This window comes from Prionailurus viverrinus, chromosome A1 (genome assembly GCF_022837055.1).
Source record: "Prionailurus viverrinus isolate Anna chromosome A1, UM_Priviv_1.0, whole genome shotgun sequence".
Classification (NCBI taxonomy): Eukaryota; Metazoa; Chordata; class Mammalia; order Carnivora; family Felidae; genus Prionailurus; species Prionailurus viverrinus.
Window position 1 is genome coordinate 109,215,231 of NC_062561.1, and position 25,852 is coordinate 109,241,082.

The window sequence follows — 25,852 nt, forward strand, 5'->3', positions numbered from 1 at the left end:
ACTCAAAGACTTGTCAATGGCCTTACCAAACCTTCCTTGGATTGCATGGTAGGATAGGACACTTCCATTTAATCTTCTATTCTCTTTCATTTGGGGTCAACATTTGTATCACAAGCTGAGGGCTTTCTCAACCTTTCCCAATTCCTTCTTCTTTTTCTCTCACATAGTCATTTCCCCTAATAATATCCTTGCATATTTAATCATGTCTTGGCACCTGTTAAAAAACAGGTGGAGCACCCAGACTAACATACATACCCTCACTGCTACCCAACTGCTTACAACCTATATCCAAATTGCTCAGTAAGTCCCACAGTGCCTTCTGTGATCTACCTCCTACTTCTTGATTTAACCTCCTTTACTCCTATTCTTGGCTCCATCAACACTGATTTATACACATTCTTTCTTCATGCCATCATCTCTTGCTCCTAGGCCTTTGCAAATACTATTATGCTTTTTCCTAGAACATTTCTATCTAAACATAAGGCTAATCCTTCAAGGTTAAGTCTCACTTCTTCAAGGAAATCTTCTGGGACTCTCTAGGACTGAATTAGGTACTTCTCCTCATTTCTACCACACGTGCTCTTTAACATGTCCAAAAATTAACTGTAGTATACTGTAATTGTTGTATTATTTGTGTGATTCCCACTAACTGTAATTACCAAATATGTTGAGGCAGGAATTGTGTCTGGTTTACCACTGTATCCTTAGGGCCTAGCAGAGTCCTTAGCAGGTAATAGGTGCTTGATAAGTATTTGTTGATAAACTAAAAATGTAAAGAAAATAAGAGATGGTCCTCAAATATCCTTAATTCACAATTATAAATGTGCAAGTTAAAGTCACTCATTATTTAAAGTCTATACTTTGTTAAATGGATTAATTTCCTATCCTACGTTAAAACAGAGAAGATGAGTATATCTAGCATCTATAAGGTAATTTACCATTTATAAGTGATAATAGATTTGTATTATTAAAATAAACAGCTTTTAATTAACATCTTAAGCTTTGAAAAGTGTCAAATCATAAGGAAAAAAGATTCATTTATTTCCCTGTCACATTTTTACTTTCTTAAAACCAATAAAATAATCAAGTGAGTTAAGAAAAAGCAGAACTACTCTATCTTTCTAAAAAATATGCAAACTGTCTAAAGTACATGCCTTTCACTGTAACTAGCCCATACTATGTGCTAAATAAATGGTTGCTCATTTGAATAAACAGGAATTATGAAAAATAATAGAATACAATACGGTTCAAGTTTGGAAGAAAAACTTTTCTACTTATATATATAACTAATATTTATTAAAATTAATTCCAAATAAAAATTCTCACTAAATAGAGAGTAAGAGAAATATTTCTCCTAGTCTAAATGCTGTCCACATTCTGGGATACTATAATATTTTATGCACCAGAAATATGGTCAGCAGCAACTCAGATGAGCTTTCTAGGGTAAAACAAATGGCAAGAAATTTTAGGAACAGTCTGTTGAAATTAAGTAACAATAACAGTCAACTATCTGAATTATTAAATAAGCTGTTACTTTAATAAATCTCTTAAGGAACATCACATTTGAATATCTGCCCATTTATGTGAATTCAGGTCACAAAATGAGCACCATTTTAAAATTACTTCTATGGTTAGGGAAGAGACAAGGGACAAAGTATAATAATAGTCTTCCTCAGCTGAAATATTCCAAAAAGCTGGTAAAGACTTTTTATATCAGTAACAGTGCCTTTCAAAGATGCATCAAAGTTAAAAACAAAAAAATCAGATAATCAGATATATCTTTAAGTTTTCTTTTTTCATATACAAAATAAATATTCAAATATATAAAAATTATGTTTTCAAATAATACAAATGTTATACATATTTGCAATTTAAATGCCTTTTCCACTTCTAGTATGTCAAACTCTGTGGTCTTATAAAAGATCTACATTATTAAGAAGTAAGTGCAAATCCCTGTTATAGTGTTAACCTTATTTAAAACTTATAAAACCAAAGGAATAATTTACCTATATTTCCAAGTAGTCCATTAATAACTGTGTTACTATCAGCCTTCAATGTACTGTTGTCTTGATTGATGAATTCAAGACTGTCTTGCAGCCTAGGGGAAGAGAAACAATAAACTGCAAATTCATTTTATACAATGAAATTTAAAGCGTCTAACAGTTTTTTAAGTTTTAAGTATTCATAATAGGACTATAAAGTACCTAATCATTTAGATCAGGGGTTGGCAAACTATACGTTGAGGGCTAAATCCAGCCTGCTGCCTGTTTTTGTAAACAAAGTTTTACTGGAACACAGCCATGCCCATTCATATATATACTGTGTATGGCTGTTTTAATGTTACAATGGTAGAGCTAAGAAACCAGACATACTGTCTGGCCTACAAAGCTAAAATTATTTACTATTAAGGCCTTTACAGAAAAAGATTACTGACCCAAATTTAAATTGTAAAGTTTCCCCTCATATCTTGGACCTGACATTAGTTTTGAAACTTCTGGCAGGAAAAAAAGACAAGAAAGGAAAAAGAATCCACCAAATATACAAAAAATATCTTCAGTTCACACATTATAAATGAACTGTATTACTCCTGTCCATAAATTACTCAGAATAATAGAAATAAAATTACTTTATGCTTTTAGTACAAAGTATCTGCCCTAAGAACCATCAATAAAAAATTAGAAAACATGAAGAAAGTGAGAAGACTACAGCTAAAATCAGTGATTCCAATACAGGATCTCTAATTTCTACTTTAGTGTTTAATTCTTAAAAATTAGCACTTTTATCATCAGTATTTTTTAAGCATCCAAAATACAGTGAAATACATCTTTCCTTTTCCTTCCTTCCTAAAAGAAAAGCTAATAAAGAGCTACAGGTATTAGAACCTTAGCTAATAAAACACCTGAAAAGTCTTTAGGAACATTTACAATTAATGGAATCTTTTGAGAAATTTTCTAGTTTTGAGTAAACTCCTTACTACCTCCTGTTGCTTCTGACTTTGGGTATCCCTCAGACCCTTGCTAGCCAGAGTTCTGATATGGTCCCTGCAGAATCCATCACTGTGGTCCACTAACATCTCATCCTAGCCCCAGTTCTTCATTTACTAGGTCTGGCAGGTAGTCCAAGAATCTGATATCATATGTGCCTCTGTTTCAGCTTTACTATTCCATTTTTTTTTAATCCAACTTAGTTAACATACAGTGTAGTCTTGGCTTCAGGAGTAAAAGAACCTAGTGATTCATCTCTTACATATGACACCCAGTGCTCTTCCCAAAAAGTGCCCTCCTTAATGCCCATCACCCTTTTAGCCCATGCCCCCACTCACCCAACTCCCCTCCAGCAACCCTAAGTTTGTTCTCTGTATTTAAGAGTCTCTTATGGCTTGCTTCCCTCTGTTTTTATCTTATTTTTCCTTCCCTTCCCCTATGTTCATCTGTCATGTTTCTCAAATTCCACATATGAGTGAAATCATATCTGTCCTTCTCTTATTTCACTTAGCATAATACCCTCTAGTTCCATCCACATTGTTGCAAATGGCAAGATTCCATTCTTTTTCAATGCTGAGTAATATTCCTGTGTGTGTGTGTGTGTGTGTGTGCGCGCGCGCGCGCACGCGCACACACACACACACCACATCTTCATTATCCATCTGTCAGTTGATGGACATTTGGGCTTCTTCTGTGATTTAGCTACTGTTGATAGTGCTGCTATAAACATCGGGGTGCCTATGTCCCTTCAAATCAGCACTTTTATATCCTTTGCATAGATTGCTAGCAGTACAATTGCTGGGTGTAGGGTAGGTCTATTTTGAATTTTCTGAGGAACCTCCATACTGTTTTCCACAGTGGCTGCACCAGTTTGCATTCCTACCAACAGTACAAAAGGGTTCCCCTTTCTCTGCATCCTTGACAACATCTGTTGTTTCCTGAATTAATTTTAGCCATTCTGACAGGTGTGAGATGGTATCTCATTATGGTTTTGATTTGTATTTCCCTAATGATGAGTGATGTTGAGCATCTTTTCACATCAATGGAACAGAATAGAGAGCCCAGAAAAAGACACACAATACACGGCCAACTAATCTTCCACAAAGCAGGAAAGAGTATCCAATGGAAAAAAGACAGTCTCTTCAGCAAATGGTGTTGGTAAAACTGGACAGGGACATACAGAAGAATGAAACTGGACCACTTTCTTACACTACACACAAAAATAAATTCAAATTAGATGAAAATCCTAAATGTGAGACAGGAAACCATCAAAATCCTAGAGGAGAAAAAAGGCAGCAACCTCTTTGACTTCAGCTGCAGCAACTTCTTCCTTGACATGTCTCCAGAAGCAAAGGGAATAAAAGCAAAAATGAACTACTGGGACCTCATCGAGATACAAAGCTTCTGCACAGTGACGGAAACAAGCAGCAAAACTAAAAGGCAACCAAAAGAATGAGAGAAGGTATTTGCATATGACATATCAGGTTCACTACCCTAATCCTGGCATTAACAACTTGTAGTATCCTTGTACTCCACCACGGCTTACCTAGGCCAGTCCTGATTGCAGAGTTAATTCTACAGGGGACCTGAAAACTAAAGACCACAACATACAGGTGCTAACTAAGCATGGCACTACAGAACGGAAAATCAGTATCTCATCCTAACATGGAAATGCAGTCAACATTTTACTTCCAGATATAGCTTCTAGAAGCAAATTAGAGAAAAGAGAAAGTACATTTCCTATTCTTCAACTAAACTAAAATGAGAAGTAATCCGGACTCCATACAGAGTGGCTCAATGAATGAAAAATAAGCCAGAGACTCACTTCAGTTTTAAGGATGATATAGGCTCAATATGAAGGGATAGAATAAGATACTCCAGGTAAATGGAAATCAGAAAAGAGCAGGAATACCTATACTTATATCAGAAAGAAGATTTTAAGCTAAAAAGAGTAACAGGAGACAAAAATGGTCATATAATGATAAAAGGAGCAATTCATCAAGAAGACACAACATATAACAATCATGCACTCAACACCAGAGAACCTAAACAGATTCATTTGCCAAATACTAACAGATCGGAAGAGACAATGATGCAATAATTAGTAAAGGACTACTTTCAACAACAAATAGTTCAGACAGAAAATCAACAAAGAAATTTTGGACGTGAACCATACCTTAGGCTAAATGGAACTAAACACATATATAAATATAGATACAGATAAAACAGTCTATCCACAGGGAAAGCTGAAAAATTCAGAATATGGGAAGATTAAAAAACATGCTCCTGAACAACTAATGGGTCAAAGAAGAAATCAAAAAGTAAATTAAAAAAATAGTCTGAAACAAATAAAAATGGAAGCACAGCATATCAAAACTTGTTAGAAGTGCTGCAAAAGCACTTAAAATAGGGCAGTTATAGTGATAAATGCTTACAGTAAGAAGCTAGAAATATCTCAAATAACCTTGATTTACACCTCAAAAGCCCAGAAAAAAAGCCCAAAGTTAGGAAGGAAATAAAGATCAGACGGGAAATATATGAAAGAGAACAAAGAAAAAAAATTTAAAGATCAGTTTAACTAAGGGCTAGTTTTCTAAAGAGACAAAATCAACAAACCTTTAGCCAGACTAACTCAAAAAAAAAAAAAAAAAAGAGAGAGAGAGAGAGAGAGAGGGGACTCAAATAAATGAAACCAGATATGAAAGAGACATTACACTGATACCAAATAAAAAGGGATCATGAAACTACTTATCAACAATTACATGCTAACAAAATGCGTAACCTATAAAAAATGGATAAATCCCAAGACTGAATATACAACCTACCAAGACTAAATCATGAAGAAATAAAAAATCTCAAAAGACCAGTAACAAGAAGGTAGAATCAGTCATTGATCAAAAACCTCCTAACAGATGAGAACAAACTGAGGGTTGATGGGGGGTGGGAGGGAGGAGAGGGTGGGTGATGGGTATTGAGGAGGGCACCTTTTGGGATGAGCACTGGGTGTTGTATGGAAACCAATTTGTCAATAAATTTCATAAAAAAAAAAAAAAAAAAAAAAAAAAAAAAAAAAAAAAAAAAAAAACAAAACCTCCTAACAGAGAAATGCCAAGGACCGGATGGTTTCCTTGGTAAATTCTACCAAACATTTAAAGAATTGATGTCAATTCTTTTCAAACTCTTCCAGAAATCAAAGAAGGAGTATTCCCTGGCTCATCTTACAAGGACAGCATGATCCTGACACCAAGGCCAGGACATTGTAAGAAAATTACAGATGACTTTTCCTGATGATTATAGATGCAAAAATTCTGAACAAAATATTAGGAAACCAAATTCAACAGAACATTAAAAGGATCATTCAATATGATCAAGTGGGATTTATCCCTGGGATGCAAGGATGCTTCAATAAATGCCAGGCAATGAATGAGAATTACCACATTAAAAGAATGAAACATAAAAATCGTATGATCATCTCAACAGATGCAGAAAAAGCATTTGACAAAACACAACATCTTTCCACAAAAAGAAAAAAAGTCAAAAAAGTAGGTTGGAAGAACAAATATTATTAAAATGTGCATATTACCCACAATCATCTATAGATTCAATGCAAGTCTTATCAAAATTCTAATGGCATTTTTCATAGAAATAAGAAAACAATCCTATAATTTGTATGTACAAAAGACCCTGAAAAGCCAAAGAGATCCTGAGAAAAAGAACAAAGCCAGAGGTATCATATTTCCTGATTTCAAACTATACTACAAAGCTAAAGTAATCAAAACAGTATAGTACTGGCAGAAAAATAGACACAGAAAACAATGGAACAAAATCAAAAGCCCAGAAAAAAAACCCCGCATATAAAGAACACTTAACAAAGGAAGGAGAGTACCTTCAGTAAATGATTATGGGAAACTGGGTAACTACATGCAGATGAATGAAATTAGAACCCTATCTTACACCATTCACAAAAATGAACTCAAAATTGATTAAAGACATAAACATAAGACTTCCAAACTGCAAATCTCCTAAAAGAAATCATAGGGAAAAAGCTCCCTTGACATTGATTGTAGCAGCAATTTCCTGGACATGGCATAAAAAGAAAAGCACAAGCAACAAAAGCAACAATAAGTAAATGTGACTACATGAAACTAAAAAGCTTCTGCACAGCAAATAATCAATTGACAAAATGAAAAGGCAATCTATGGAATGGTAAAAATATTTGCAAATCATGTATCTGTTAAAGGGTTAATATCCAAAATATATAAAGAGCTCATACAAATCACGAGCAAAAAACAAACAACCTGACTAAAAAAGTAGTAACTTCCTCTGAATATTCAGAAGAACTGACTAGACAGTTTTCCAAAGAAGGCATCTGATAAATAGCCAAGAGGTATATGAAAAGGTGCTCAACATCACTAATCATCAACCAAAGGCAAATCAAACCACAACAAGGTATCACCTCATACATATTACAATAGCTAACATCAAAAAGACAAGAGATAATCAAGTGGTGGCCAGGGTATGGAGAAAAGGAAACCCTTATGCACTTTTGGTGGGAACATAAATTGATATAGCCACTTGAAAACAGTATGAAGGTTCTTCAAAAAATTAAAAATAGAACTACCGTATGATCCAGCAATCCCACTTCCTTGGTATATATCCAAAGGAACTGAAATGAAGATCTCACAGACATATCTGCACTCAGGTGTTCAATGTGGCATTAGTGACAACAGTCAATAAATGGAGACAACAGATGAATGGATGTCATACACATACACAACACACATGCATGCATGCATGCACTCACACAAAAAATGGAATATTATTCAGCCACGAGAAAGAAGGAAATCCTGCCATTTGCAACAACATAAATGAATCTTAAGGGCATTATGAGAAGTGAAATAAGTCAGAGAAAGACAAACACCATATGATATCACTTCTATGTGGAATATAAAAAAAATTGGACACAGAAAAACAAAGAAGAGTGGTGGTTATCAGGGGCTGAGAGTGGAGGAAATGAGATAATAGTCAAAAGTTACAAACTTCAGTTATAAGATCAGTAAGTTCTGGGATCTAATGGACAGCATGCTGATTATAGCTAATAATACTGTATCTGTTATACTTGAAAATTGCTAAGAGGTTAAATCATAGCTGTTCTTACCACGAAAAAGAAATAGTAATTGTGACAGCATGGAAGTATTAGTTAGCTAATGCTATGGTAGTAATCATTTTCCAATATATGAAAGTATCAAACCAATGTGCTGTACACATTAAATTTATATAGTGTTACATGTCAATTATATCTCAATAAAGCTGGAAGAAAAAAGGCTGGCTTCTGTGAACTTTCAAACTTAAGGAGTAGAAGAAAATCTCAATTTAAGCTGCAACCCCAAGAATACTCTGTTCGTTTCCCTACTTTGCACATCCTAAATAATTAATTCTCCCTGCATTCATAATCACTTACGTATTGAGACTTCCACAGATACTGCTGCCAGTCCGTGCAGTAAAAACTTTGCTAAGCATAAGCTGTGGAGGAGAACTATGGAGAAAAAGAAAGAAAGAGATCAAAACTAAGACAAGGAACTTCTCAATTTATTATAATCAAAATATGTAAGTGACAGACATTTCACTGTATAGTTACAACAGTCCTGAAGTAGCATGAACCCCACAAAATATCATAAACTGAGTATCTGACATGCTCAATCTGCATGAAGACTATATGAAGTTCTCTCATGTTTAAAAATTACATATTCTAGCATGGATAATGAAAAATCAGAAAAGCCCTCACCGGATCTGATGAATTTTTAAGGTAGATCCTTTGTAGCTCATTGCTACCGAGCCAAACATCATCTCTCCAAGCATATTGGCATCAGAAGAGCACCGGGAACCCTAAAAAAATAACGATAACATTAATCAAATTGCAGAATGTCAAACCTTATGACTATTTCCAATATTGAATTTTATTGACAATTGCTTTGCTATACTTATTCTACATAATGGTTTTTTTTTTTTTAACGTTTATTTATTATTGAGAAGCAGAGCGAGGCAGAGCATGAGCATGGGAGGGGCCGAGAGATGGGGAGACACAGAATCCGAAGCAGGCTCCAGGCTCTGAGCTGTCAGCACAGGGCCTGATGCAGTGCTCGAACTCACAAACCCAGAGATCATGACCTGAGCTGAAGTCGGATGCTTAACCGACTGAGCCATCCAGGCGCCGCTACATAATGATTTTTTTAAGTGATACCACACTGTATACACTGTCCTATAGCTTGATTTTCTCCATTTCACAATGTCTTACACATCTAACTATACGGTTATACAAAGATTCCTTTTGAACAGCTGCATAGTATTCTACTGTATGAAAATACCACAGTTCCCCTTACTGATGGGCTCTTTAGGTTACTTCCAGGTTTTTGCTATTACAATATTGCTTAAATGAACATTCTTTTTTTTTTTTAAGTTTAGTTATTTTTGAGAAAGATACAGAGAGAGAGAGAGAGAGAGAGAGAGAGAGAGAGGGAGGGAGGCAGGCAGGGGGAGGGGCAGAGAGGGAGAGACAGAGAATCCCAAGCAGGCTCCACAGGGTCAGCACAGAGACTGACATGGAGCTTGATCCCACAAACCATGAGATCGTGACCTGATCTGAAATCAAGAGTCAGACACTTAGCCAACTCAAGTGAGCCACGCAGGTGCCCCTTAAATGAACATTCTTAACCACATCTTGTGCATATGCAATGTTTCTCCAGGACGGACAATAAGAAACAGAATTCACTGAACATGCAGAACAGTTTTCACCACTCCTGCTGTACAAAAGAGATATTCACAAACACGGTAATTTACCTCTACTTTGTATTTTTTTAAAAGGACTTATTTAAAACATGAGAATATCTCATTCTCAAAGAACTCCAATTAAAAGTTATTCCTTTCCATCATTCTGTCTTTAATTATCATCCATTTCATCACTAATTAGATACTGTGGTAAATATCACTAATTACCCCCTGAAATATCTTATTCCTTATTTTTTGAAGTCTCATGTGTTTCAGGGCAGCAATGTGCCCAACTGAAAAAAAAGAAAAAACAACTGCATTTCACATCCTCCCTTAAAGACAAACTTAGGGGCGCCTGGGTGGCTCAGTTAGTTGGGCATCCAACTTCAGCTCAGGTTATGATCTCTCGGTTCATGGGTTCAAGCCCTACGTCAGGCTCTGTGCTGACAGCTTGGAATCTAGAGCCTGTTTCATATTCTTTGTCTCCCTCTCTCTCTCTGTTCCTTCCCCACTTACACTCTCTCTTTCTCTCTCTCAAAAATAAATAAAAGATTTTTTTAATTAAAAAAAAGACAAATTTAGAGTTGGTTTCTACATTTCGAGGGTTAAACTAATGGCTGGAGTTGCAGCTTTCACAATTTATACATTTATATGCATGAGATATAAATGAAAGTCACTGGAGATGGAGATACCATATTAGGAACACAGAGCAACAATTTAACAATTTAACACATTAACTCTGGGTAAGTAGAAAGATAAGGCTACCTTGATCTCTAAAGCCATCTTGAACCCTAAATATCATACCTAGATGGCCTACCTTCAGACCTGTCATCCAGTGAAGAAAATAATCCCTAGGAAAAATGTAATTCCTAACTTGTAGTTACATAACAAAACTGATAAGAAAGAGGACCTAAGTAACTATCTAAGATAATAATTATTCACAAATTTCATTAAATCATTCTATCATAAAAAATCAAGAATTAGGAGTTTTAAGAAAATACTTAAAAGACTCTTCTGATATTAACAATAAAGTTACAAGGACCCTCATTTTACACGTGGAGGATAGGAAATATACCTGTACACTATTTTTATTTTTATGTGATTCTTCTACTCTTTTGCTTATTTACTGCCCATTTTGGATTAAAGAAATCTATGTATTTACATTTGTCAACCTTTCTTAAAAGAGACATCTTCAAATAGCAATCCATTTCATCATAATTATTTCATATTAGTTTTAAATATATATTCACTTACATATTTTTTCTCTCTTAGGTGTTAGCCTTAATTTTGTTTTAATAAAGACAAAAAGCTAATGTTTAAAGAAAAAAAACACATCGCTTCTCGGCCTTTTGGCTAAGATCAAGTGTAAAGAAAAAAACACTTTTGATATACCTATTTAATAAAAGAACTCATCTAGGGATTTGGTTAAGAAAAAACTTTTATTTCAAAACACAAAGGTTTGGGTACTAAAAGTAACATTTTAGAAACAGAGACAAATAATTTTTTAATGATCAAATGGGAGGGTCTTTTTTTTTTCTCCTAAAAAAAAAGATCAATGCAAGGGGTGCCTGCGTGGCTCAGTCCGTAGCATCTGACTCCTGATTTCTGCTCAGGTCATAATCTCACAGTCGTGAGATGGAGCCCCGCGTTGGGCTCCACGCTGCTTAAGATTCTCTCTCTCCCTCCTACTTCCCCTCCCCAGCTACTGTTCCACCCGTATCCAAAAAAAAAAAAAAAAATTAATGCCAACCCTACTTGGCAAACTACACTGCTTCTGGTTAATGACAGAAGTGAGAGCCTTCTCTTACAAGCTCATTTTCACTATAACATGGCTAACTCCATTCTTATTTTGACTAAAATTATTATGAATTTAAGTATCAAAGCAGTTATAGATTTTAATACTAAACTAGAAAAGAAACCTCAGAAACCAAAACGCAGTAAAAATAAATTGGTGTTTAAATTTTATCAGACCATATAGTTCGCTAGTAAAGGTTCTCTTTGCCTGCTCTAATACATATCGAATACTCAGCATAAATGTCACTGGCATATTTATATATGACATAATCTATAATAAAGGTTATAATTTTAAAAGTGCTATTACTTTAATACTTTTTTTTATAATGCCCTTATTAAAAAGGCAATTTTTTGAACATACTCATTGTTGGAAGTTATTAATCTGTAAAAATCTGTGTTAATCAAAGATAATCTTCTAGTTACCTGAAATCACATTTTATCAAGGGTAGTGAACTATATGCTACAATAATTCAATATCTCTTACTAAAAAAACAGAGTTCCATGACCATACTCAGCCTACTATCAGAATATCTGGGCACAAAGCCTAGGAATCTGTACCTTAAAAAAGAAAATCTTGGGACACCTAGGTGGTTCAGTCAGTTAAGCATCCAACTCTTGGTTTCGGCTCAGGTCTTGATCTTGCAGTTTCGTGAATTCAAGCCCCACATCAGGCTCTGCGCTAGTAGCACAGAGCCTGCTTAGGATTCTCTCTCTCCCTCTCTCTGCCCCTCCCCCACTCACACTGTCTCTGTCCTTCTCAAAATAAATAAATAAACTTTAAAAATAAAATTTTTTAAAGAAAATCTCTAGAGATATTGATGCAATATAAGAGTCCAATCACTCAATGCTTCAGGGTTCCTATAATCTGTATCCATGTGCTAATTTTCAACTCCATAATCTTAGGAAGAAAGGCAAGCTTACACAATTCATCAAAGTAGTAAACATCCAAATTGGTATAAGTATGATGATGTCACATAGCATATAGCACAATTAGGAACTTATTAATGTATCATGCTTAAGCTGGAGGAATAAAGGTGGACAGGGGAAATTATGTACTACCTCTTAATATCTGGATTTTAATAACTTCAGAGCTCTTTCATAGATACTGTCATATTGACATCATATAAGGGTCACTTTCCTTCCAAACACGACTACCTAATTACAAATAATTTAAAAGCCCAAGATTCCATTTTCGTACCGCTAAATATAAAATACTTGTGATGCATTCATGCAAGCTTGGATGACATGAATAAATTCACATAGATGACATTTACTTGGTATGAAACCAAACACTTATGTGAAATATAACAAATTTAAAGAGAAGTTACTATTAGATACTATTTTGTTTAAGTTTGTATTTTAAAAGAAGAATCACATTACTTTTGAAAAACAAAAATGTCCATTTCTGCATGTGTATAGTTCCAATCATACTTAATTTCATTCTACAGCCAAATTGTATTATTTTATATTAATCTTCATTATTTCAATAAATTAAAGATATCTAAAATAAATTATTCTCATAACCCAAAAAATCTGGTAAATAAAAGGGAGAAAATACTCCTGGCTACCTATGACCATAGTTTTCTGTACTTTTCCTAAGATTTATCAAAATGCATAAACATACTTCTTTAATTATCTGTCTCCACAGCTACAAATGTAAGCTCCAGGAGGGTAAGGACTAGTTCCTATTGTACGGCAATCCCTAGGATGGTGCATAACACATCACGGACACTCAAAAATATTTGTAAATTAATGAATAAGTAAATGACATCAATGATCTTACTTGGTACTTAGGACATTGGTCCTTTACATCAGAAGATGAAGTCACAGAACTATCCAGTGAGGAAGAACTGTCTCCTCCAGGTTTCAACTGGCAGCATTTCCCAAAGACTTTTACTTGAGCATCACTACAGAGTTTCTGAAATAGAGATATTATTCCCATTCATGTTTTAACAAACTTTTCACCATATACAAGTTTAATTTACAGTATAAAAGCCTTTAGAAAAAACAAGTATGAAATAATTCAAAATATACCTTAATATATTGATTTTACTACATTTTCTCCAGTACTGTTCTCTATTCTTTGTCTCATAATTGTAATAATATTTGTTGAGTTTGTGTTGTGCTTTTCTCATAAACATTGTTAAATCAAGGGAGTTTTTCTATATTATTATGGTCTACAACAATAGTCTTTACAAGTGACTTAAGAGATGGCAGCAGTTTTCAAAGTATTTGATCTCAAACTCCATTTAGGCCTTTTGTTTCTGTGAGTTAGATCTATCAATATTTTCCCATATAAGAAATTAAAGCTGAGAAATTTTAAAATATTAATTCACTTAAATATAATAATATACCCATTACAAGTTAACATAAATAACATATTTTTAAGGAAGAAAATTTCTATGCAGATATGTAGGGATAAGACGAGAAATACAAAGCTTTTATATTTTACTAAATGTATGTGTATGTGTTTACATATATTAAACATACATGTTTATTATTTTGAAATGAGAATGTATTCATGTGTTGAACAGTTAAATGTTTAGTTTTGTTTTGTTTTTTGCCTTTTAAAAAATTTAAATCCATGATAGTTTACACATAGTGTAATAATGATTTCAGGAATAGAATTTAGCAATTCATCACCTACATGTAACACCCAGTGCTCATCCCAACAAGGGCCCTCCTTAATGCCCATCACCCATTTAACCAATGCCCCCCCACCCAACTCCCCTCCAGCAACCCTCAGTTTGTTCTCTATATTTAAGTCTCTTGGTTTGCTTCCCTCTCTTAACAAACTTTTAATAACAGCTAACTTTAGGACAAGAAGGTTGTACAGTGGCATAGTATGAAAGCATAATGTATTTCTATTCCTTTTTCTTCATTCCCTTGCTTTTCTCCCACTCCCAGATTCTAGAGCTTTCACTGCTCACAACTACCAAAGGTGCAATCTACCATGGACTTTGATACTCCTAAAAATATTTTGGTGCTTTATCACAGTTACCAGTATGTACACTCTTCCATGTAACAGACCTCACGTAGGTTTTCAGAGGAAGTAATCTGACTGAAATCACAGTTTTTGAAGATCAACTGTTTTATAGATGCCATCACCACCAAGGGCATTATAAAAGAGAACACCTGGTAATTCCAAAATCACCTCTAACCAAAAATGTAGAGAGACAGCATGATAAACTAAAATGAATAAGGGCTTTACAACTAAAAAGATGTGAATTTAAATCCTGGCTCAGCGAGTTACCTGACCTCGCTAAATTTATCTATTTAATGGAAAGAAAAACCCTATCTAATGGGTAGGGTATTTGTGACACTTAAGGTGTGTGTGTGTGTGTGTGTGTGTGTGTGTGTGTGTGTGTGTGTCTCCATATGTACTTATATATAAAATACATAAAGTGCTCTATACAGCATCTAGAACTAGCATGTGCTTACTGGTTTGTAGCTATAAATGATATTAGAAAAAAGTTAAAGTAAGAAGCTAAAATAACTGAATACCTACTTTGGAGTCAGGAAATTCAGTAGATATTTCCATGTATATTATTTCATTTAAACACTTACTAAAATATTGATATTTTTGGTACTGATATTCTTGGCCACATCTTAACAACCTTCTATTTAATGATCACCATCGAAATGCTAGGTCTTTAAAACTATTTTCTTTAATACTCAGGGTGGTAGATATTATAGCCCAGTTTAATGCATAAGAAACATGAAGCCGAGAGAGTTTAAGTAACTTCACCAAAGTTATAAGAACTAGTAACTACATAATATGCTTAAAGGCAAAACCAGGTGGTTTTACATGAAAGATACTCAATATTACTAGTGATTAGGGAAATATAAATTAAAACCACAATAAGGTATCACCTCATGTCTATTAGAATGGTCATCATCAATTAGTCGAGAGATAACAAACACTAGCATGGATCTGGAGAAAAGGGAACCTTTGTATACTCTTGCTAAGACTACAAATTGGTGCAGCCACTTTGAAAAACAGCATGGAGGATCCTCAAAATATTAAAAATAGAACTATATTACAATCCAACAATTCCACTTCTGGGAATACATATCCAAATGAAATAAAAACTGACTCAAAAATATATCTGCACCCATGTTCATAGCAGCATTATTTACAATAGTTAAGACATGGAAAGAACCTAAGTTTCTATTGACAGATGAATGGATAAAGAAGTTGTAACACAACTTCTTTGTTGTACACAAACTATATTATTTTGTACACATGTAATGTACATGTGTAATGTACATTTTTAATGTACACATGTACACACTATATTGTGTACTATATGTACACAAACTATATTATTCAGCCACAAAAAATTAGGAAATCCTATAATTTGTGACAACATAGATGGACCCTGAAAGCATTAGGCTAAGTGAAATGTCAGACAAAGAAAAGCAAATACTGTTCAGACTTGCAGTCACCAGAAGTGGAAGGTATGGGGAGGCAGATTTAGAGGAAGGTGGTCAAAAGGTACCAATTTCCAGTAATAATAAGTACTAGGGATGTAATAATGCACAACACAATAATAGATAACACTGCTTCGTAATATTATAGGAAAGTTGTTAACAGAGTAAATTCTAGGGGCACCTGGTTGGCTCAGTTGGTTGAGTGTCCAACTTCGACTCAGGTCATGATCTCACTGGTTGTGAGTTCGAGCCCCGCATCAGGCTCTGTGCTGATAGCTCAGAGCCTGGAGCCTGCTTCAGATTCTGTGTCTCCCTCTCTCTGTCTGCCCCTTCCCCACTAGCGTGCTCGCTCTCGCTCTCGCTCTCCCTCTCTCTCTCTCTCCCTCTCCCTCTTTTTCCTCTCTCCCTCTCTCTCTCTCTCAAAAAAAAAAATATTAAAAACAATTTTTTAAAGAGTAAATTCTAAATTTTTTTTTCAACGTTTATTTATTTTTGGGACAGAGAGAGACAGAGCATGAACGGGGAAGGGGCAGAGAGAGAGAGGGAGACACAGAATCGGAAACAGGCTCCAGGCTCCGAGCCATCAGCCCAGAGCCTGACGCGGGGCTCGAACTCACGGACCGCGAGATCGTGACCTGGCTGAAGTCGGACGCTTAACCGACTGCGCCACCCAGGCGCCCCAAGAGTAAATTCTAATAGTTCTCAGCATAAATAGAATTTTTTCTTCCTTTTTTTTCTTTCTTTTCTTTTTATTCTGTCTGTATGAGAAGATAAATGTTAGCTGAATCTATGCTGGTAACCATTTCATGGTATATGTAAAGCAAACCATCAGGCTGTATATGTTAAACTTATGGAATGATATATGTCAATTATTTGTCAATAAAACTCAATTTGAATACAATGTATACCAAAAACTAAGAAACAGTTGAATGAAACAGTCCTTTTCCTCATGGAACTAACAATCAAATGAGAGAAAGAGGCATTTAACAAATAGACAACTGTGTATAATGAAATATAATATTTCAAATATGTTCTTTTATGTTAGCAATAGCTAACTCATTGTACTTACTATGTGCCTAGGCACTATTCCATTTTACATACAGTTATTCTTTTATTCCTCACAACAACTCTAGGAAGTATTATAATTATCCCCACATTAAAATAGAGGTTAAGGATCAATGACACTTAAGTGAACTGTCCAAGAGAGGACTTAACCTAGTCTAGGGAAACCAAAAAATGACATTTAACCCAGGACTACAAAAAAGCACAGGAGTTAAGGTGAAAGAAGAAGAGTGGGAGGGCTAGAAAGATATTCCAGGCTGAGGGACCTTGGTATATCCAATCTCTGAATCATGAAGCAATCTGCTATAGGGAGGAAAGGGACAAACATCCATCAGTTTTAGGACTGAAGCGTTAAAGTATACATAAAATTTCTTACTACATGCACACACACACCCCCCCACACACACTCCCCCACACACACACCCCTCTCTCCTACCAACTCCTCAGCTGTCCAGAGTCTTTTCTCCCTCCCATTCTGAAGTCATGGCTTTTCTGAATCCACATAGCAACAACTTCACGGGAAGATGGTCTAATGAGGGGAGAGGGCACAGTCTGCAACCCTCAGGTAGACAGACATAGGCCTTCTATGAGCACAACCACAGAGCAAAAGGATTCAGTTTTCTTATCTCACTTTCATTCCAAAAAGAATGATGCCATACTTTATTTTTAACCCACAAAAAATCATGCTCTACTTACACATAAAAAATAAGTTATAAACACCACTGAAAAAAAACCTGGCTTCTTATAAATGGATTATAATTTTTATTAACTTTTTTTTAACATTTTCACATAATCACAAACAAGTTGCAAACTTAGTTCAAAGAATTATTTTTTCCTGAACCAAATGGGAGTAAGCTGACTACCTAAGATGCTATGAACTAAAGCATCAATACTTCAATGTGTATTTTCTACAAACAAGGACATTCCCTTACATAATCATAATACAGCCACTTTTCATGTGGCATATGATTTCAATGCCCATTAATGATAATATTCTTAATACTGATGATCACTTGATTAAGGTGGCACCTACCAAGCAACCTCACTGTAAACAAACTTTTTTCTCCTTTGTAATTAATAATATTTTGATAAGGGGTGGGGGGGGAATGAAATTCGTATGCTATTTTATTTTTATGCCATAAAAATGCTGTTTCTCATCAAACTTTCAACTTATTTATATCAGTATAAACTCATGGTTTTCTATTTCATCCAATGGGTTGTAATCTGCTACTATCATTATTTGTTTTTATGCTAGAGTTTTCCCTATTTAGCCAGTGACAGGCCCTTCATGCTGGTTTCTATGTCCCTTTGACATGTTCCCATCATTGTTTAAGCTTCTGGCACAAGTTCCAGGCTTTTCTTTTTCTTTCCCTGCTCCAGTCTAAGGACCAGTCATTTCCCTAAAGAGCCCTGGTTCATTCTAATGGAGAAGGGAATTAAGACATTAAGATCTAGATACTAGGTATGAGCCCACATGTTGGGGTCTCATTGTGCTTCTGCTCTCACTGCTCTGACAGGGCTGAGGAGTACACATATGTATCTAACATATCCATAAACAAGTTTACATTTACATTTATTGCATTTGAGTATATACATGCGTGTACATATATATTAAAATATAAATTTGCACCAATAAATCCAATTCCATTCCAAGACTACAAGGTTCTTCTAGTTTTCTCATTTATAACTCCCTTTTCTAACAATCAGAACAACATGCCTTTCATTAGCCTTCAAATGTGTTTATTTTATCAACTCCCTTATATGAAACCAGTCTTTCATTTCTCACTCCCTCACCTGCATGGACATTTTCTTTTCCTCAGGCACAGCGAGCCAAGATGGATGCCCTCAACATCCCACTTGGGCACTGACACTCTGTATCAGGCAGCAGCTATGGAGATGTCCTCCTTAACTTACTTGGGTTCTAATACTCTGCCTTGGACCACCATGTCTCGACCAACTGACATCAGTGTTCAGCCCTACCTAATGGCTTTAGGACTAAATTGTTCAGAAAGGGTAAATGGATGGAAGGTAGAAAGACATGGGGGATTAAAAATTTTAACCTTGACACATAACCATATTTTATGTTCCAGATTCTATATCACAACTGAAATTCAAATAAGTAACCAACACTTACATGGTATTTTCAGTTTACAAGTCTTTCACATAAATTTTCGGTTTTTTTCTTGTTCAGTCAACTTTTAATAATTTTAAGTTGTACATAAGTAATCCATTCATATGACTCAAAAGCAAAAACAAAATAAGTAAGTATACACACGGAAATCTAGAAACCCTTCTTGTAGTACCCTATTTCCCACTCCACATATTCCCAATTAGTCACTTTAACTGGTTTATTATTATCCTTCTAAAATTTCTTTTTGCAAATAAAAACACAGTATTACTTTTCTTTCTCTATTACAGAAAAGGTAAGTAATTCAGTTCTGTCCTTGCTTTATTTTCCTCTAAAAGCCTAGAGAATCTTTCCATTTATCGTTAGAAATCCTCCTCCTTCTTTTTTTCATACAGCTTAATAGTATTCAGTGTGTAAATATATTATAGCTTATTACCCATTCATCTGTTAAGGAAGGATATTGCTGGTAGAACTGCTGGATTAAAACAAGAATAAATAAGACTTCCAGGGAAGATGGTGGAGTTGGAAGATCCTAACCACATGTCATCCCACGAACACAACTAACTAACACCCATATCAGTGTAAATAACCAAGAAAATGACCCAAGACTGGCAGAACAGACTCTCCACAGCTAAATGTAGAGATAAGGTCACACGGAAGGAAGGAGGGAAGGAAGGAAGGAAGGAAGGAAGGAAGGAAGGAAGGAAGGAAGGTGATCAGGAGTTAAATGGACCATGGGACTGTCTGCATAAGGGAAGGACACCAACATCACAGGCTCAGAGAGGGATAAGAAACAGACCTTCAGGCCAAGCACCCTAAGCATAGGGATCCCATATAGAGAAGACCAGTCTCCATAACATTTGGCTTTTGAAAACCAGTGGGGCTTAATCTCACAAGTTCTTACCATCAGTGGGGCTTAACACCTGGAACTTTAAAATCAGCAGGCTCAGCTCTAGGATAGCAGAGAGGGCAGAGGAAACTGAGTCCCCATGCATAAAGAGCACCAACAACAGCCCTGTGGAGATACGGCATAGAAGCAGCAGTCTGAAAAATGCCTCAAGTATATGGGAGAGAGAGGTGTTTACTAATCTCAGAGCATGTGTTGGAGGGACAGGGATCCTTGGAAGACTTTTCCAGGAAGAAAGGAGTTGGAAGGCACCATTTCCCTCCCCCACCTCCCCCACTCCCAGACTAGACACATGGACACTTGGGGGGAGAAACCTCAGCCCCGACAAGCTCCAACTAACTTGTTAACAGAGTACCACACTCCTGTGTTCTCTTCCATACAAGCCCCCTCCAACTATGCCTCATTCCAGGTCCTATCCCACAGCAGACCTGTCCAGACCTGGCTAATACTAAGAAGCCTGCCCCTGTTTTCTCCTGCAGACTTGCCTCCTCCAACAGACCTTTGGACAGAGCCAGCCAAGGCAGTGCACAAACCTGAGAGTATGCAAGCAGCTTGGTAAGGGGCCAGGACCACGTCAAAGTGACTCCTGCACAAGGAGAGGGGAAGACAACCACACACACCAGTTCAAACTAGACTCTAGCAGTGGGCCTGGTCTGACTATAGGCTCCACCCACCAATGAAAGCTTCAGAGGATAACACAGGCAAAGGTCCCTGCAGCACAATACACATTCAAGTGCACACAGAACATTCTCCAGAATAGATCGTATGTGAGAGTACAGAGTAAGTCTCAACAAATTCAAAAAGATCAAAGTCATTCCATGTATCTTTTCTGACCACAACACTATGAAACTAAAAAATCAACCACATGAAAAAGTCTGGAAAGAACACAATACATGGAGGTTAAATAACATGCTACTAAACAATTCATGGGTCAACTGAGAAATCAAAAAGGAAATGAAAGGACGCCTGGGTGGCTTGGTCAGTTAAGTATCTGACTCTTGGTTTCAGCTTAGGTAATGATCTCATGGTTATGAGATCAAACCCTGCATTGGGCTCCACGCTGGGAGTGGAGCCTGCTTAGGATTCTCTCTCTCTTGCTCTGCCCCTCCCTCTCATGTGTGTGCCTTCTCACTCTCTCTGGGAAAAAAAAAAAAAAAAAAATCAGAGGAAATGTAAAAAATACATGGAGACAAATGAAAATGAAAGCACAATGGTCTAAACAATAAAAGAGGTTCAGCAATACAGGCCTACCTCAAGAAGCAAGAAGAATCTAAAATAAACAATCTAACCTTACACCTAATGAAGCTACAAAAAGAGGAACAAATAAAGCCCAAAACCAGTAGAAGAAAGGATATAGTAAAGGAAGAAAGAATATAATAGGATATAAAAGGATATAATAAAAAATATAATATTAGAGAAGAAATAAACAAAATAGAAACTAAAAAAACAATAGAACACATCAATGAAACCAGGAGCTGCTTCTTTGAAAAGATCAACAAATTGATAAAGCCTGGCCAGACTAATCAAAAATGGAAAATTCCTAGATACACATAACATCCCAAAACTGAATCAGGAAGAAATAGAAAATGTGCACAGACCAATACCAGCAATGAAGTTTTATTGGTAATCAGAAAACTCCTCACAAACAAAAGTTCAGGACCACATGACTTCACAGGTGAATTTTACTAAACATTTAAAAAAGAGTTAATACCTATTCTTCTCAAACTAATATATACAAAACATAGAAGAGGAAGAAAAGTTTCCAAATTTATCCTATGAGGCCAGCATTACCCTGATACCCAAACCAGATAAAGACACCACTAAAAAAGAGAACTACAGGCCAATATCCCTGATGAACACAGACGCAAAATTTCTCAACAAAACACCGGTAAACCAAATTCAACAATACATTAAAAAAATCATCCACCAGAATCAAGGGGGATTTATTTCTGGGTTGCAAAGGTGGTTCAATATTCACAAATCAATCAATGTGATACTTCACATTAGCAAAAGAAAGCATAAAAACCACATGATCATTTCAATAGATACAAAAAAAAAAGTGACAAAGCACACCATTCATTCAAGATAAAAACTCTCAACTAACGACGTTTAAAGGAAACATAGTAAAAGCCATATATGAAAAATCCACAACTAATGTCATACTCAATCGTGAAAAACTGAGAGCCCTTTCCCTAAGATCAAGAACAAGACAAGGATGTCTACTCTCAACACTTTTATTCAACATAGTATTGGAAGTTCCACTCACAACAATGAGACAACAACAACAACAAAAAAAGGCATCCAAATTGGTAAGAAAGAAGTAAAACTTTCAATAATTGCAGGTAAAACTTTTCACTAATTATACTATATATATATATATAGAAAACTCTGAAGACTTCACCAAAAGACTACCAGAACTCATTAATGAATTCAGTAAAGTTGCAGGATACAAAATCAATACACAGAAATCCATTGCATTTGTATACGCTAATAATGAAGCAGCCAAAAGGGAAAGTAAAAAAACAATCCCATTTACAACTGCACCAAAAATAATAAAATACCAAGTAATAAATTTCACCAAGGAGATGAAAGACCTGTTCTCTGAAAACTGTAACACAAGGGGCACCTGGGTGGCTCAGTCGGTTAAATGTCCAACTTCAGCTCAGGTCATGATCTCACCATTCATGAGTTCAAGCCCTACATCAGGCTCTGTGCTGGTGGTTCAGAGCCTGGAGCCTGCTTTGGATTCTGTGTCTCCCTCTCTCTCTGCCCCTCCTCTGCTCCTTCCCCTGCTCATGCTCTCTCTCTCTCTCTCTCTCTCTCTCTCTCTCTCTCTCCTTCTCAAAAATAAATGAACATTGAGAACTGTAACACAATGATTAGAGAAATTGAAGACGACACAAACAAATGGAAAGGTATTCCACGGTCATGGATTGGAAGAACAAATACTGTTAAAACAGCCACACTACCCAAAGCAATCTACAGTTTTAATGCACTTTCTATCAAAATAGCAACAGCATTTTCACAGAATTACAACACACAATCCTACAATTTGTATGGAACCACAGAAGACCCTGAATATCCAAAGCAGTCTTGAAAAAGAAATATAAAACTGTCACAATCCTAGATTTTAACATATATTACAAAGCTGTAGTAATCAAAACAGTATGGTATTGTCATAAAAATAGACACAAAGATGAACGGAACAGAACAGAGAGCCCAGAAATAACCCCAAAATGATACAGTAATTTCATCATCAACAAAGGAGAAAGAATATGCAGTGGGAACAAGACTCTCTCTCCAACAAACTGTGTTGGGAAAAATGGACAGCTACAAACAAAAGAATGAAACTGGACCACTTTCTTACATAATACACAAAAATAAACTCAAAATGGATTAAAGACCTAAATGTGACACAAGAAACCATAAAAATCCTAGAAGAGTGCACAGGCAGTAATCTCTCTGACATCAGCCATAGCAACATTTTTCTATTTCAAGGGAAATAAAAGCAAAAATAAATTATTGGGACTACATCAAAATAAAAATATTTTGCACAGCAAAGGAAACAACAAAATTTTTAAAAAGCCTATGGAATGGGAGAAGATATTTGCAAATGACTTCTATGATAAAGGGTTAGTATCCAAAATATAAAAAGAACTTATACAACTCAACACCAAAAAACACACAATCCAATTAAAAATGAGCATGAGACGTGAACAAACATTTCTGCAAAGAAGACATACAGATGGCCAAATGACACATGAAAAGGTGTTCCACATCACTAATCATCAGGGAAATGCAAATCAAAAGCATAATGAAATATCTCTTACACCTGTAAGAATGGCTAAAATTAAAAAAACAAAAAACAAGAAAAGCTGACAAAGATGCAGAGAATGGAACCCCTTGTGCACTGTTTGTGGGAATGCCAACTGGTGAAACCACTGTAGAAAAACCAGTATGGATGTCCCTCAAAAAATTAAAAATAGAAATGCCATATGATCCAGTAACTCCACTACTGGGTATTTACCCAAAAAATACAAAAACACGAATTCAGAAAGATAAATGCACCCCTATGTTTATTGCACCATTATTTATAATAGCCAAATTATGGAAGCAGCTCAAGTGTCCATCAATAGATGAATGGCTAGAGACGATGTGAGGGAGATATACACATTAGGAAATATTCAGTCATAAAAAAGAATGAAATCTTGCCATTTGCAATAACATTTGCAATAACATAATAAATGGGATTATTACACTCTAGAGTATAATGCTAAATGAAATAAGTCAGAGAAAGACAAATACCATATGATTTCACTCAAACATGGAATTTAAGGGGCGCCTGGGTGGCGCAGTCGGTTAAGCGTCCAACTTCAGCCAGGTCACAATCTCGCGGTCCGTGAGTTCGAGCCCCGCGTCAGGCTCTGGGCTGATGGCTCGGAGCCTGGAGCCTGTTTCCGATTCTGTGTTTCCCTCTCTCTCTGCCCCTCCCCCGTTCATGCTCTGTCTCTCTCTGTCCCAAAAATAAATAAACGTTGAAAAAAAAAAATTCAAACGTGGAATTTAAGAAACAAATGAACAAAGAAAAAAAAGACAAAAAAAATTCTAAACTATAGACAATTGATGGTTACCAGATAAGAGGTCAGGAATGAGTGAAATAAATGAAGGGGATTAAAAGTACATTTATAATGATGGGCATTAAGTAGTGTATAGAACTACTGAATAACCGTTTTATACACTTGAAACTAATACAACACTATGTTAACTATACTGGAATTAAAATTAAAAAAAGAAAAAAAGAATCTCTGGGGATGCAGCCTCAGAATCTGTATTTTTAACAAGTGCCCCAGGACATTGTCACGCACAGACAATCACTGGATAGGACCATCAATAGAATTTCTTCCTACTCTAAAAATCTGTTCATTCCCATGACCTAAATTTTAGTTAGCTCTATTTTTCTGTGAACAGAATTGAATTTAAAAAAGAAAGGTACAATTTGCCTGGTGCCTATGTTTGGGACCTTACATACATTGTCTAATTTTTCTGTACAATAATCCTTTGAGGTAGGTATTATCATCACCACAGTATGCATAGATTCCAAGCTGGAACTCTGTACAAACTTCCAGATAAAGAGTGAGTTAAGTTCTAAGGATGTAATGTACAGCATGGTGACTATAGTTAACAGTACAAAAGTTGCCAAGAGAGTAAATTTGAAAAGTTCTCATCACAAACACACATAAAAATTCTGTGTGACATGATAGATGTGATAACTTACTTTACTGTGACAATCTCTTTTCCATATACACATACATAAAATAACTACATTGTATACCTTACACTTACACAATGCTGTATGTCTACTGTATTTCAATAAAGCTGGGGGGGGGAGTTGGGACTATGATTTCAAAGTCAATGTTTTTTCCCCACAATATCGTGCTATGGTAAGAAATTATGAAAGAGCTAATTATAACTGATAAACTCTTGTGCAGTACCTTATCTTCATACAATAGATTACTATTTTAGGAACTGTTTCTTCATCCTCTTTGGATCACTGAGTTTCTCCTACTCTGAACCATTAATTACTTGATGTCATGATGATAATATAAAAATAATAAGCTTCACCTTAATTACTCCTTTTCTTATTTTTCTTACCTATTTACAATGTACTCTTCTTCAGGCGCCTAGGAGGCTCAGATGGTTAAGCATCCCACTCTTGATTTCAGCTCAGGTCATAATCTCACAGTCAGTGAGATTGAGCCCTGCATCAGGTTCTGTGCT

General features: G+C 35.7%; 1 protein-coding gene and 1 pseudogene across 3 annotated transcripts in view; one reads left to right on the forward strand and one right to left on the reverse strand.

Moving 5' to 3' along the window:
- Window positions 1-25,852, reverse strand: part of FNIP1 (folliculin interacting protein 1) — a 153,833-nt gene that overhangs the window by 57,940 nt on the left and 70,041 nt on the right. For all 3 annotated transcript variants that reach the window (XM_047873308.1, XM_047873297.1, XM_047873315.1), the window contains 4 exons: window positions 13,327-13,461; window positions 8,770-8,870; window positions 8,446-8,520; window positions 2,007-2,098 (listed from right to left, as the gene is read on the reverse strand). In XM_047873308.1, the coding sequence (XP_047729264.1) occupies window positions 2,007-2,098; window positions 8,446-8,520; window positions 8,770-8,870; window positions 13,327-13,461 (403 nt within the window). The remainder of the gene's footprint in view (window positions 1-2,006; window positions 2,099-8,445; window positions 8,521-8,769; window positions 8,871-13,326; window positions 13,462-25,852) is intronic.
- On the forward strand, window positions 11,083-11,230 carry LOC125147684 (uncharacterized; annotated as a pseudogene).